The sequence below is a fragment of the Panonychus citri genome, unplaced genomic scaffold (genome assembly GCF_014898815.1).
Source record: "Panonychus citri isolate SS breed McGregor unplaced genomic scaffold, ASM1489881v1 Contig00136, whole genome shotgun sequence".
Lineage (NCBI taxonomy): Eukaryota > Metazoa > Arthropoda > Arachnida > Trombidiformes > Tetranychidae > Panonychus > Panonychus citri.
The window spans coordinates 7,048-21,204 of record NW_026515541.1 but is presented as its reverse complement, the minus strand read 5'-3'; the positions used below and the strand labels follow the sequence as shown (position 1 = coordinate 21,204).

Below are 14,157 nucleotides of genomic sequence, written 5' to 3'. Positions count from 1 at the left end.
AATTGAGTCACAACAAGGACAAATGAATACCTATTGAAAGAAAATCAGATAAATTAATATTATCAAAGAGAAAATTGGGATCACTAGAGTTTTATGGTTGCTTAAACAAGTATTATTCAAAACGAAAAAATCAAAGTACAATGGTTAAGGATTTACAACAATAGGCTTATTCTGGATAGCCGCCTAGCTTATATAAATCTTTATATATTCTTTTAGCATTTTCTGCTTGGGCTTGGAGAGAAAGATATTCGTGATAATAAGGTCCATTGTTATTCTCATGTTGTTGAATTGATTTTTCCAGCCACCATCCCGATTTCTCGATAAGTTTAACCGATTTTGACCTCCACTTACGTCCTGATCGAATATAATGTAGCTTTTTTCTATCATCGTCATCAGGAAGATCCATCAGCTCTTGTCTCCGTCGTTTCCTTCGTTGATTAGCAGCTTGGTTTTGAGTTAGTTTAACAGGCACTGCAAAAGGAGGAACAGGTAAATTGAGAGGTTCACATTGTCCAGTTTTCTTTCTCCTTGGATCAGGTAATTTGGCTGTTGGCTCGAGTGGTATGATGATAACCTAAGGAAAGAAAGAGAAAACTCTAGTGATCCCTAAAAAAATAATATGAATTAGCATACTTACCATGATAAGTATTGAAGATAATCAGTAAGAATATCAGGAAGCAGGTATCAGGAACTAAGTATCTGGTATCAGCAAGAAGATATCTCGTATCAGGAATCAGCAAGTATTTGTCCCTAACAATCCCTAAAGGTATTCTCTATGTCTATTCAGGATCTTCACGATCTAACATCAAGGCAAGGAATACTTGAATTTACATTGAAACCCTTCCTTTATATATACTTGTAGTTGCACAACAATAGTTACGTCTAGAAATATGAGAATTCAGTTGTTAATGAATTCATGATATTCTGAATGCATTTTGCAAGATCATCATGAAGACATCAGTTTTCTGAACATTTATTTTCGAACAGAATAGAAAAATCATCATCCGTTTGGAAGATAAATGATGATAAATGAAAATCGCAAAAGTGTTGCCATCTTCTGGTGAAAAAAGAAAGTTGATTAGAAAGTGTCGCCATCTCTTGAGTGAATCAAAGTTTAGGCGCGAAGTTCAAATAGATAAAAATAAATTATTAAATCTGAATGGTGATTTCAATTGTGACCTATCAGCACTTAATTGTAGTTAATTGTGGTTAATTGTAACTTATCAGCACTTAATTGTAGTTAATTGGGCTTAATTGTGGTTAATTGTGACTTATCAGCACTTAATTGTAGTTAATTGGGCTTAATTGTGGTTAATTGTGACTTATCAGCACTTAATTGTAGTTAATTGGGCTTAATTGTGGTTAATTGTGACTTATCAGCACTTAATTGTAGTTAATTGGGCTTAATTGTGGTTAATTGTGACCTATCAGCACTTAATTGTAGTTAATTGGGCTTAATTGGGCTTAATTGTGACCTATCAGCACTTAATTGTAGTTAATTGGGCTTAATTGTGGTTAATTGTGACTTATCAGCACTTAATTGTAGTTAATTGGGCTTAATTGTGGTTAATTGTGACTTATCAGCACTTAATTGTAGTTAATTGGGCTTAATTGTGGTTAATTGTGACTTATCAGCACTTAATTGTAGTTAATTGGGCTTAATTGTGGTTAATTGTGACTTATCAGCACTTAATTGTAGTTAATTGGGCTTAATTGTGGTTAATTGGGCTTAATTGTGGTTAATTGTGACTTATCAGCACTTAATTGTAGTTAATTGGGCTTAATTGTGGTTAATTGTGACCTATCAGCATTTAATTGTAGTTAATTGGGCTTAATTGTGACCTATCAGCACTTAATTGTAGTTAATTGGGCTTAATTGTGGTTAATTGTGACCTATCAGCACTTAATTGTAGTTAATTGGGCTTAATTGTGGTTAATTGTGACCTATCAGCACTTAATTGTAGTTAATTGGGCTTAATTGTGGTTAATTGTAATCGTATAATACTAATTATATGTTAAATACACTTAATCATTATTTCCCTATTCAATTTCAGCGCAATTACTATATTATTACCTTTGTCCATATATAGATGGCGACAGTTTCATATTCTCTTTAGAATAATTTTTGTTCTCTTCCGCCATTTTAGTTGTTATTGTTACTAATAAGCAAGATTACATTAGTTAATTACTTTCATTTAGTTAATTGTTCCCTATTATTTCATTAATTCATTATGAATTCAATTGCTACGCAAACCCAAGTGCCGATCAATGAACTTCTCAGGTAAGTCCTAGACATTAAGGTTAATTATGAGATTCTAATTATATCTTTACTTTTCAGTGAATTGAATTTGGCAGTACCTCTTTCTGCAAAGATTGGCATTATTTTCCGTGTTATGGAATCTTATCCAACATTGGATGGTTCGGACAGAATTTTGCTTAAGCAAAATATTATGCTACAAATAAAAAGACTCATTGACGCTGGTATCACCACCAAGATGATTGGATTTCGCTCTAAATTGAATGAGTTGTTTGATCAAATTGACCAAATAACGGCTCAATTTGACGAGCTCAAGGAGAAAAATCAAAATCTGGAAGAGGAAAACGCAATGTTGAAAGAAGCTCTCAAAATTCAACAAGGCCCAGAGGGTGAAAAAGAAGTTAAATTTATAGATTGGGCTCTTAGAAGACTCAACTATATCTATGGAATTAAAAGGGAAGAGTTCCCAGCCTCCTCAAGGTCCCTTTAAAATTTAATCATTATAAAAAAATTCATGTGAAAATTTCATCGTTTAATCAATTAAAACAGTTCATTCCATCGCAATGTATATCTTCATGTTTTTCAAAAACCGCGCGTAAAAAATGTCTAGAAAAAAATTCTGCAAAAAATTTCGCCCCTGAAACTTTGTCTCAGAACGGACACTTTGTCCCAGAGTGGTTGTCCTAGAGCGGACAGTTTGTCCCAGAGCGGACGGTTGTCCCAGAACAGGGCTTTTATTAACTACTCACCTGATTGTTGCAACAATAATTAACTGTTACAACAAAGATACCTCGGTAATTAATCATAACAACATTAATTTTATAAGTTTAATAAGTTCAGCAATAATTCTATTCGACTAATTGGTTATATGATGATTATTAGAATGGAAAATATAAACTAATTCAAGCTATCAAAAGGGATTACTCCGATTTTCAAGTTGCTGAAACTGAATCTGAATTCCAAGATAAATTTTCTGTGGCTGAATGTAAAGATTTCACCAGTGAAATGACTCTTAGCATTCATCTCGAATGTAAAGGTAATATCGCATTTTTCAGGTTCTTTTCGTGAATTAATTATGCTAACTTGAAACAATCCAATCTAATCATACGAAATTCATAGAACCTGATTGTATAAAACTAGCTGAAGAGCACGTGCTCTTACTTAAAGAGCGCGTCAAAGAAGCAATATTTTGGAATTATGAAATCAGTGCATTGAGACTAAAGGAGATGGACGTTTCTTTCAGTACTTCGCGGATTGATTTAATGATTGATTTTCTTGAGGCACCAAATATATTAGGTAAATATAAAATATGATGATTTGATTCTGTTGAATATTGATCACCAATACGATTGAAATACAAATTACAGGGTGGCGAGAAAGTGTAAAATTGAATCCATGTTACATGTAATGAGGTTATCGAAAATGATAAAATTATCAATATTGTCTCTTTTTAAAGAGTTATAATTTTATCAAATTCTCATTTTCTGTGTGACATTAACCATTGAGAGTTTTTGACAATCTTCATTTTTAACTTCTCTAAAATCATTGTCATTGCAGATGCATTGTCACCAAAAACGTATCGAGTCAATTATGATACATTGAAAACACTATCTCGAACTAGAGCAGCAAGTGAACTAGAATGTCTAAACCAATTATCAAATGATTTTTCTGATTTCGAGTAAGTTTAATTATGAGAACTTTTAGATAGTCTTATTTCATGACTTTTTTTGTTGCACAAAGTGTTGTACTCTTTTGTCCTGGGGTTAATATTTGTGGTACCATAAAGGGATCGAAAATGTTGAAGATGCTGAAAAGGTCATGCCTGTCAAGTGTTCGAAATACCATTGCACAATTTAAATCGAATGATGCGGGAAATTTCAAACAAAGATCTTCAGTCCCATTTACTCAGAGATACAGCTTACAAAACAATCTCGCTGACGAATGGATACCATAGTAAGTTACTATTGGCTTTAGTTTTCGTATAACTTACAATCTACCTTTTTTCAGCGTATTTCAAGTATAAGATGGTCGATGTACTAGATGTTACTCGAGATAAAACTGACCATTCAAACGATATGTTCTATCTTATTCATGCCAACGAGATACTGAAAGCCGATGATCCAAATGTTGTCGTGGTGCCGAATGTGAAGACATTTGCAGACTGTTATCGAGCTTGTAAAAATTCAGATGAATTAAACTGTCGAACTTTGTCTTATTGCTCAGGTGATAAAACAAATGAGTGCCTTGTTACGAACATGGTACCAAGCGCAGCTCCAATTGATGAATTCGAAAATAATCCCAAATGTGGAATCTTCACTGAAAATCCTGTACTCCATTATACAGTGAATAGAAATCGACGATTTAAATCACAAAGCTCGCTCTCAGAGGAATTGTGGCTTTATCAATGTGCCTCCAAATGTGGTTCAGATAATCACTGTCACTCTTTCCAAATTTGTGGTTCAACTTGTACTTTAAATGAAGCATATACCGATACTGCCACCGAATATAGTGATACTTGTGACATTTACATTCGTAAGTATAACGATTAAGTGCAAAAGAAAACTGAGTATAACTTGAAAATTTTGCCTTTTTTCTTTAGCTAAAGTTGCAAATGAATATTTTGCCACAGGACATAAACTTGTCACGGAAGTTTTTCACACTGAGTATAATATAAATCACGATCAATGTGCTGCGTTATGTTTTAGCAGGATTGGTGGTACAGAACCTTGTCAATCGTTCAATTTCTGTCCCAAGGGTCGATCAACAAGTACTTGTTCATTATCTAAGTTTTCAGTGAAAGACTCGAAGACTAAAACTCATGAAGAAAAAAGTTGTTTAAATTACGGCCTAATCGATCCATTTAGACACGAATATTCAAGTCCAGTTATTAATGTGAAGAAAGGAACCAGTGGATCAGCAGCATTCGTAATCATCTTGTTCTTCTTAGCCACCGGTTTCTTATTCGGCATTGGAATTCCAATTGCATATTCAAAGATAAAAACATTGACCATTCGAAGTGGTCAAAGTTCAAACGATAATTATGCTTGGACACGGCAGATGGATGAACAACCATTAAACTAAAAAAGTGTCAATCGGTGAATACTAAGGAATTGATAACTAAATATTTTAACATTTGTATTAAAGTTAAGTTGCAAATGAATATTTTGCCACAGGACATAAACTTGTCACGGAAGTTTTTCACACTGAGTATAATATAAATCACGATCAATGTGCTGCGTTATGTTTTAGCAGGATTGGTGGTACAGAACTAATATTACCAATTAAAAAAATTTTCTCGGGGGAATAAGAATCTATTACATTAAAGATCAAGCAAAATTTTCAAGCGAAACAAAAAGTTGCAGTTAAAACTACGAAGATTCTATGAAATATTCTGGTACAAATCATATTTAAAATAATGTCTCGAATAGTTACTAAAATAGTTCGAACATGATATCAGCACTCGTTTATGCAAATCCTCACGAAAAGATTCATTAACCTGCGAAAGTGTATGGCAGGTAATTTGAAAGATTGATTGACCGAGAAAAAAGTAAGAAAATGATTTAAGTTGAAGTTTTTCGTATCATTGCTTATAAAAGTTCATTTCTCATACGATAATAAACAATGTTGACCTTGGCGTTCAAACTAATCGGCCAGGGGTCAGGTAAGACTTTTGCAACTTCATTGTTCATTGAATATAAACGCAAGCATTTGGCTTATTATTAATATCTTCCAAGGGAAATAATTCAAATGCATTGATTATTAATTGGTTAGATGAAAGCCAGAAAAGTTATCAATAGCAATGGAGTTTATTCAGCGATTATCAATGAATATTTATAGTAAAAATATTATTTAATTTACTTAATTTTTTCAATTGTAATTTTAAGAGTTACATTAATTATTGATTTAGATCAAGTTGAAACTACCAATTGCCTTTTTGGATGGAGATTCAATTAGCTTCTGGCTGTTCATCGTCTACTTGTCGAGTCCAAGTGAAACTTTGACCATTCCTTGAACTTTGAGTACTTCGATTTTTTATCTTCAAATACGCAATTGGAAGTCCAATGCCGAATAAGAAACCAGTGGCTATGAAGATCAAAATTATTCCAAATGCTGCTGATCCGCTGGTACCTTTTTTTACCATGGGAGTTGATTGTTTTTTCGTATTCGAGCTATTAACTAGTTCGTAATTGTAACAACTCGTTGCATCTGTGGTTGCAGTCTTCGAATCTTTGACCGAGTATTTCGACAATGAACAAGTACTTGTCGATCGACCTGATGGACAGAAGTTGAACGATTGACAAGAGTCCGAATCATCAGTCCAACTGTAACACAAAGCAGCACATTGATCATAATTTAAATTGAATTCGACGTGAAAAGTTTCCGATACAAGTTTTCTTCCTGTGGCCTGATACATATTCGAAACTTTAGCTAAAGAAAATAAGAAAACAATAGTCATATTAATAATTGGTCATGTTTGGTTAAATCTTTCACTAATTAGACTTACGAATGTAAATTTCGCATTCAGAATCATATTCGGTACTCGAATCTGTATAAAATCCACCCATGGTACAAGTTGAGCCACAACTTTGGAATGAGACACAGTTTTCATCTGAACTACATTCTGCTGCACATTGATCGACAAACAATTCTAGTGGGATCGAAGATGGTGATTTGAATTGGCGATTTCTGATCACTGAATAATCGAGTAAATTGTTTTTGGTATAAACTGCGCAGTTCGAGTCACTCTTGGTCAGATCAATTGGAGCTTTTTCGGAGGTCATATTCGTCACTGCACATTCACTTGTCTTCTCTCTAGAACAATAAGAGAAAGTTCGACATTCTAATTCGTCTGAGTTTTTACAATTTCGATAACAGTCGGCAAATGTCTTCACATTCGCCACAACAACAACATTTGGATCTCCAGCTTTTAATTTCTCTCCAGAATGAGAAAGGTAAAACAGATCGTTTGAATGGTCGGTTTTGTCTCGAGTTTCATCCAAAATATCAATTACTTTGTAATTGATTGAAGCTGAAGAAAAAGGATAAAATGGTTAGAAATTAAGACAAAAAGTTCGATATAAAACCTACTCCAGGATTTATCAGTCAGTGAGACAGTTTTGTAAGCTGTATCTCGAAGTAAACGGGACTGAAGATCTTTGTTTGAAATTTCTCGAATCATTCGATTTAAATTGTGTAATGGTATTTGGAAGACTTGACAGACTTGACCTTTTTCAGCATCTTCTTTGACATTTTCGATTCCTTTCATGGTACCACAAGTATTACGCGTTGGACAGAAGAGAACAACACTTTTGCAAGAACATAAAACAATAAGAAAATTAATTCAATCTAATAAAAGTTATTATTATTAAACTCACTCGAAATCAGAATAATCAGTTGATAGTCGGCTTAGACAGTCAATTTCTCCTGCAGTTTTAATAGTTCGTGACAGTGACTTCAAAGTACCATCGCTAACAAAATATGTTCTGGGGGAAAATACATCTGATACGAAAGAGATCGAATTTTTGTTAAGTGGGAAACGACGGTTGAAAATAGCAGTTGGGTTATAATGTATTCACCTAGTAGATTTGGTGCTTCAAGAAAATCGATCCTGATATCAATCGTCGAAGTACTGAAAGTAACATCCATTTCACTTAGTCTTAATGGACTGAGGGGATATCCGTAGAGTAGTGAATCTCTCAAGCGGTCTGTCAACGTGTACACATTATCTTCAGCGAGCTTCATACAATTCGGTGCTAAAAGTTTGACCACATGAAAAGGTTAATGCTTTAATATTCGGCCTTCAATTTCAATGAACAAACATTTTCTTACTTTGACATCCTAGTTGAAAGGTAAGCGTCTTTTCACCAGAGAAATATTTACATCCAGCTAATGAAAACTTATCATGAAATTCGGATTCAATATCTGAAACGCGGAAATCCAAGTAATCTCTCTGAATAACTTCAACAAGTTGATACTTCTCTTTCTAATATTAGATATTAATAGAATTAATCTTCAACGAGTCAATCAAGAACTTAGCATTACATTACCTTGGCATCTAACTTGTAACAGTTAATTATCGTTGCAACAAGCATGTATCCACGAAAAACGCTATTATCGGTCTAAATGATTTAGAAAATAATAATTAATAAAAGCTTTTTCAAAATACAGCGAAACTTTGAATTGACTAATCAATTCAAAACAAAAAAGAGGAAACACTTTGTAATAATATAAATTTTCTGTAGCATGACCTTTACCCCAAAATCTATCAAATATTGAAAAATTTAGATCCTATTTAACAGTTTTCTGACAAAAGTTTGTTTATTTGAGAGACCCGAATATTTAAATGCTAAGATACTTTGATCAGAATCATTTGTTATAAAACTTTTTTTCTTAATAATCGGGGATTCGGTTAAACCAATTCTGTCATAAATTCACTTCTTTCTTTTCTTTATTTTTCTCTCGATCTCTTTTTAAAATTGACCGCTTCACGATAGGGAAATTTAACTATTTCATATTGGCAGAATTTCTCATGAATGGATCCTCAGATCATTATATTCACACCTCATGGGAATTTAGACTTAATTTTTTGATATCAAGTTATTGCATAGAATCCTCGTAGTTTTAGCTCAAGTTGTTACGAAATTTCGCTTATCTTAATCATTAATGCAGAAGATTTAAACTTACAGTTTCAGTGAAATATTGAGTAACCACAACCTTATCGTATTTGTCGTTATTAGTAATAGTATCATACTGGATTGATTCCCATGCTTTCACCACGAATCCAGGTCGATATTCCTGAGAAAAGAAACAAAAAGGAGTTTTGATTATAAACTAATCGTCAAAGATTAACTTGCATGTTTAACTTACAAGGTACATTTCACCTAAATACTTGTAATGTCCTTCCAACATAAACAATGTTATCAAACTAAATTGACCAGTGGATTGATCAATACCAGGTGATGTTTTTTCAGCTAACATGATGTTACAAGATCCGCCATCTTGAAATATATTAACTATTCCAAGTGAATAGTCATAAAGAGCTTCCGTTTCAATGCCAAGAAGTGATGTTTTCAAACGCATCAATTTGAGCTTACCATCAGCATGTATCTATTAATATAAAAGAGAGTTTAACATTATTATCGGATCGGCGATGACTTAATCCGATCTCTTACCTCGCTGATACTTTTAGTAGTTGTTGGACCAGTAATTGTTTCCGAAAGTATGAAATGGACAAAATAGAAATCCAACATCGGAAGAGGTAAAGTATCTTCATAATAAGCTGAACAACCGAGTCCTGGAAGTGGCTGTGAAACAAAGGCGATTGATAAGTTCACTACTGAAGAGCTTTTGATGAATTATCTTACGTTGACAATTTTCGATAAATCTTTAGTCGAGTCCATCTCTTGTAAGTAAATATCCAAAATTAGATTTTCTTTCGTTGAATATGCTTCAGATGGGTTACTCCCACTGAAAGCAATTCGACTCGGTGCTTGTAGACCTGATTGTTGATCCAAATTAGCTGATTTGATAAGGAAAATGTCAGGAAAAAATTGAAAATTAATCAAAGATAATAACCAAAATCAAAGAAGTGATAATTAACTTAATTTGTATAATAAGTTGATATTGGTTTTGAAACTTTTCATCATTGTGCCTCTCATTTTTATCCGCACTCTTTCCTGATTTGTTGATTAGATTGAAAATCGAACCATTAGTTAGATAGTAATTTTTGTGATTGACTTAATATTCAACGTTACCCAAAATAGTGATTCATGTCCGAGACGATAAAGTATCGATGGTCCCATGGCTACTAACAAACTCGTCAATCGCTTATTGATCCCAGGTAAGAGTTGAGAGCTCGACAATTTGTATAAAAAACAATCGATACCTTATTAGAAAAAAGTCAGCACTTACTTTTAATTTAATAAAAAGTGATAATTAATCTAATTAGTTTGGAAACTTTACCCATAATCACTTGACGCTCATAACTGTCCTTCCCGTTTCCGTCCTTCATATTGTAATAAACATTGAATGTATTTTTAGGTGAATCAACTACAATCATTCCGTTAATTGTTGATGTCGATGAAATAAACTCTTGCATAAAGTATCTATCTCCATTGCCCTGTTAATAGTAACAATCAGCTAATTTAGTAATAGTTTCAATTTGCAGATTAAAACATTGATTAATATTTACCAAGTCTTTTAACGTTGCATGAATAATGTAATTACCCCTTGGTAGATTCAACGGTAAGTCCATCAATGAAGTAATTGACGCTGGTAAAATAATTTGATTGAAATATTAATCAATTGCTAACAATTAGCTAAGTTTAATATAAGCTTACCTGAATTACCAGAAATAATCATCAAAAAAACACTTAACAATAAAGGTAACATTTTCAAGCTGATACTTGGTGATGGTGACACTTTTTTATGCAGCAACTTGTTAACGTAGTTGAATTGTAATGAATAGGTAGTAAGTAGATAATTGTTTTAATTGTTTATCAATAAATTACCGGTTAAATTGTGATAAGATTTGTAACAATTTGATATCATTATCATTACCAGGCAAAAACAACGCCTTTCGTTTAAGCAACGTCGAAGACCAAAGGAGTGCGGCAAAGGCCATGGAATTAGTTAGACCTTAATGCCTACTTTTATATAAAGAAAATTGCCCTGAGATCATTTTGAAACCATTTTAGACATTCTTTTTCAAAATTTCATCATTAATAATTAGAAGATTTCAGAGTACAAATTAATTTCGAATGTACAATAATTAGGAAAACGTTGTGCGAATAATTACTTTAATTGTTGAAACTTTCAAACGACAATAATGGATTTGCTGATAATTAAACCGATAATCAAATCATTTGCTTGATAATAATTAGCAAAAAAGGATATCAAAAAGAGTAGGAAATTGGCCAATTGCACAATTAAGACAATCAAATTTACTGAGTAAACATGATTTACTGAATACAAAAGTTTCTTCAATTTTTACTTTTTGAGTTGTTGAATTTCTGCATAGAGATGCTGTAAGTGTACAGAGACTAATTTTGTTAATTAATGAGACTAATTAATCAGATGAGATCAGTTTTTGTTTTCATTTTTGGAATCAGCATAAAAAGCTGAGTCAGAAAATAAGCGAAAATTTTTTGGGTGAAGGATTTAATATGCCCTTATCAACTATAACTAATCATTACTACTATTTTTGATTATCTAATCAGCGTAACAACTGTAGAGACATCTGATGAATTTAATTCTAATCTATTCTTTTGGAGGCATTTTCAACAATTAATTGCAAGTAAATCAATTGAATGGTTCGAGCAATACCATTGTTATGATCTGTTTAGGTTCTGATGATTTGGTGATTTTTTCACGAACTCAGCATGTGACCAGTGGAAGCAGAAATAGAAAAAGTTAATGAGAGTAAGGCGAAGAGTTGGCGTAACTGCCGATTTGCCCACCGACGTGATAAAATTAGTATTTATCACGAACAGATTACCGAAGGTAAATCCAACATTTTTCCAGAGCGTTCGTTGTATGAACATATTAAAAGAAACATCTATTTCATATTACATAAGCATGTTGATAACTCATCAAAAGATAAAAGTAATGAACAAATCAATATTGGAACTTATATAAGTATATTAAACTTTAGCCTAGTGACGAAATAAATCAATAAATAGCCACTTCATGATCATTTTCAAGCTGATGAATGAGATTCAATGGAATTTCTTATTGAATTTTATTTCAGTATTAAATCAAATTGAACAAGACAGTAAGTTATCAATTTGGCTTATATTAATACATGTATTTTAACTCGCAAGTAAATGACAATTGATGAGATTTTGAGATTTTATTGCGACGGGAAATCATTTGTGAAGGAAATTGGCCAGAGTAATGCTTATTGTAAGTGTCAATGTGAACATTGAAGTGATGAAATTGGTATTAATCACAAATAAATTTCAAAAGGTAAATCCAACATTTTCCAAAGGATCGATTTATGAAGATGTCATGCTAATTGTGTAAATAGAAAAGAGATTATCAGTAATAGAATCAATCTGATCATAAGTGAAATTTACCTCGTGTTGTAATTGTTGTGACTTTGGTGAGAAAGAGATATTGTATAAGTCTTCTAATCCATAAATCGCAATTTGATTGATCGAAACCAGTCGAGCTGTGAGGTAGGCGATTAATATGAAATCAGCAACCATAAAAAGAATCCAAATGAAATTGAAGTTCTTTAGATGACCAAAAGTATCAACGACATTTACAATTCCAAATACTCCAGCGTGAATATATAATATGGTTATGAAATATCGAGCGAACTTTTCGATTGATTGTGAAGCTAATACGGCGTAACTATAACCTAATCGAATCTTTCTCAATTTTTCTAACATGATTGCCGGGGTTTCATGACAGGAGAAGTTTTTAATATTCTTATTTATCGAGTCAAAAATAGCTTCTAAACAAATACAAGAATCAATGACTATGTTTAAAAAGAATGAATTTCCAATATCGAAGCAAACATGAAGAGAAAATTTTACAATCGATGGCAAACTTAAAAGTTTACTATCAAAATGTTTTGGAGAAAATATAGAGAGAATATGGAAAGAAAGTATCAATGTTATTAGATAAATGTATTTAATTCGACGTTTTCGCTTTATGATCAGAACAGAATTTGTATCGAGACTAAGATTACTAAGATAGCGAAAGTAATCACGAAAGCTTGACCAGTCTAAAGAGAACACAACAAATAGACGTGAAATCATTATTAGAAGCATAATTGATCTACGTGCCAACATGAACGAAAATAGTCCATTCGATTCGATGTAAAACTCGTACCAATCAGCTGATAGAAAAAGTGATTGGATCAAGCCAATGATACCGATAGCCACGATTAGGAACCATTTAGGTAAAGATGAGAATATCCATCTCGATGGAAATATAAAACCAGCAAGAATAATTGAATTATTAATTTCACTCGGACCATTAGAACCTTCCATGTCTTTGATTACTCCACGATTAAACTGATTTAATATTACTAAATCGGAACTAATCCTTTCTCTATGATATGTACTACAGTATAAGTAATATCGATTCTCGACTACTGTGCAAGTCCGCAAATGATTGATCTCTTGTTTCTGTTTCTAATGAAAAGATTTCCTGGATTTAATTTAATCGCCAAAGAGAAGTCTCCTGTTGATTATTTTGTTCGAGCAGGTAGTCAGTGAATAGTTTCGACATAATCAATGAATGATTAGTTGATATCAAAATATATTGATTCTCATCAAGCTTTCATTGACTTACACCAATTTAAAGGATTATTTTAAAGTTCGTCATTTACATAATATAAACGATAAAATGAATGATCAACAAATTGATAACAACAGGAACAGATCGAGAGCTCTAGAAAATTTAGATGTTTGATTTTAAATCAAAGGACAACAGGCGTTTCTTTCTAAAATTTTTATATTTTTCTGTTCATTTTCTGGTTGAGCTCATGCATAGATTAAAAAATTTTCGTATTTTTAATTTGGGCTGAAACTTTTCAAAATAATAAAAAATAGGCAATGTTTTCGCAGCTCAATGAAAAACATTGTCCAAAAAGTGACCTACTCTTCCGAAAATGGAATCATGACTCTTATCAAAAATTTCAATGTTTAATCTATCGATTGATATATTTTTTATAATCCTAAGTAATTTAACTTTCGAGAAATAATGAATCAAAATTTGAGTCCAACCTTTTGTCGACTAGGTTAATAGTTTGAGATAGTGATTAAAAAAATCGAACAACTAATTAAATCAAGAATTAAAAATAAAGTTCCCTACGATAGTGTGGTCCAACCTAATCATATTTTTTTATTCTTTTTAAATTATACTCTCACTAATCAGCCTTATGGTAC

General features: G+C 32.3%; 3 protein-coding genes across 3 annotated transcripts; 2 read left to right on the top strand and 1 right to left on the bottom strand.

The window, feature by feature from the left end:
- The first annotated feature begins 1,230 nt into the window (after positions 1-1,230).
- On the top strand, positions 1,231-2,884 carry LOC128392429 (uncharacterized). Its single transcript, XM_053352458.1, has 2 exons — positions 1,231-2,281; positions 2,339-2,884. The coding sequence occupies exons 1-2, from the start codon at positions 2,232-2,234 to the stop codon at positions 2,745-2,747; spliced, it is 459 nt and encodes a 152-aa protein (XP_053208433.1). The 5' UTR covers positions 1,231-2,231; the 3' UTR covers positions 2,748-2,884.
- Positions 2,885-4,073: 1,189 nt separating this feature from the next.
- LOC128392426 (uncharacterized) lies at positions 4,074-5,387 on the top strand. The gene is made up of 3 exons (XM_053352456.1): positions 4,074-4,210; positions 4,265-4,789; positions 4,857-5,387. The coding sequence occupies exons 1-3, from the start codon at positions 4,120-4,122 to the stop codon at positions 5,336-5,338; spliced, it is 1,098 nt and encodes a 365-aa protein (XP_053208431.1). The 5' UTR covers positions 4,074-4,119; the 3' UTR covers positions 5,339-5,387.
- Positions 5,388-6,044: 657 nt separating this feature from the next.
- On the bottom strand, positions 6,045-10,738 carry LOC128392441 (uncharacterized). The gene is made up of 16 exons (XM_053352471.1): positions 10,597-10,738; positions 10,449-10,528; positions 10,220-10,376; positions 10,012-10,142; positions 9,858-9,933; positions 9,622-9,776; positions 9,430-9,561; positions 9,125-9,364; positions 8,942-9,052; positions 8,305-8,376; positions 8,087-8,240; positions 7,834-8,010; positions 7,633-7,756; positions 7,346-7,563; positions 6,762-7,286; positions 6,045-6,685 (listed from the first exon to the last, which is right to left on the bottom strand). Exons 1-16 carry the CDS (start codon positions 10,646-10,648, stop codon positions 6,204-6,206), a joined length of 2,886 nt encoding a protein of 961 aa, XP_053208446.1. The 5' UTR covers positions 10,649-10,738; the 3' UTR covers positions 6,045-6,203.
- Between the last annotated feature and the right edge of the window lie 3,419 nt (positions 10,739-14,157).

Bases quoted from the DNA above. Each gene is read 5' to 3' on its own strand.
- LOC128392429 (XM_053352458.1), top strand. From the start codon at position 2,232: ATGAATTCAATTGCTACGCAAACCCAAGTGCCGATCAATGAACTTCTC. The intron at 2,282-2,338 runs GTAAGTCCTAGA...TTTACTTTTCAG, and splicing joins CCGATCAATGAACTTCTCAG to TGAATTGAATTTGGCAGTAC.
- LOC128392426 (XM_053352456.1), top strand. From the start codon at position 4,120: ATGATGCGGGAAATTTCAAACAAAGATCTTCAGTCCCATTTACTCAGA. The intron at 4,211-4,264 runs GTAAGTTACTAT...ACCTTTTTTCAG, and splicing joins GCTGACGAATGGATACCATA to CGTATTTCAAGTATAAGATG. The intron at 4,790-4,856 runs GTAAGTATAACG...TTTTTTCTTTAG, and splicing joins TACTTGTGACATTTACATTC to CTAAAGTTGCAAATGAATAT.
- LOC128392441 (XM_053352471.1), bottom strand. From the start codon at position 10,648: ATGTTACCTTTATTGTTAAGTGTTTTTTTGATGATTATTTCTGGTAAT. The intron at 10,143-10,219 runs GTAAAGTTTCCA...TTTTCTAATAAG, and splicing joins TGAGCGTCAAGTGATTATGG to GTATCGATTGTTTTTTATAC. The intron at 8,241-8,304 runs GTAATGTAATGC...ATCTAATATTAG, and splicing joins GTTACAAGTTAGATGCCAAG to AAAGAGAAGTATCAACTTGT.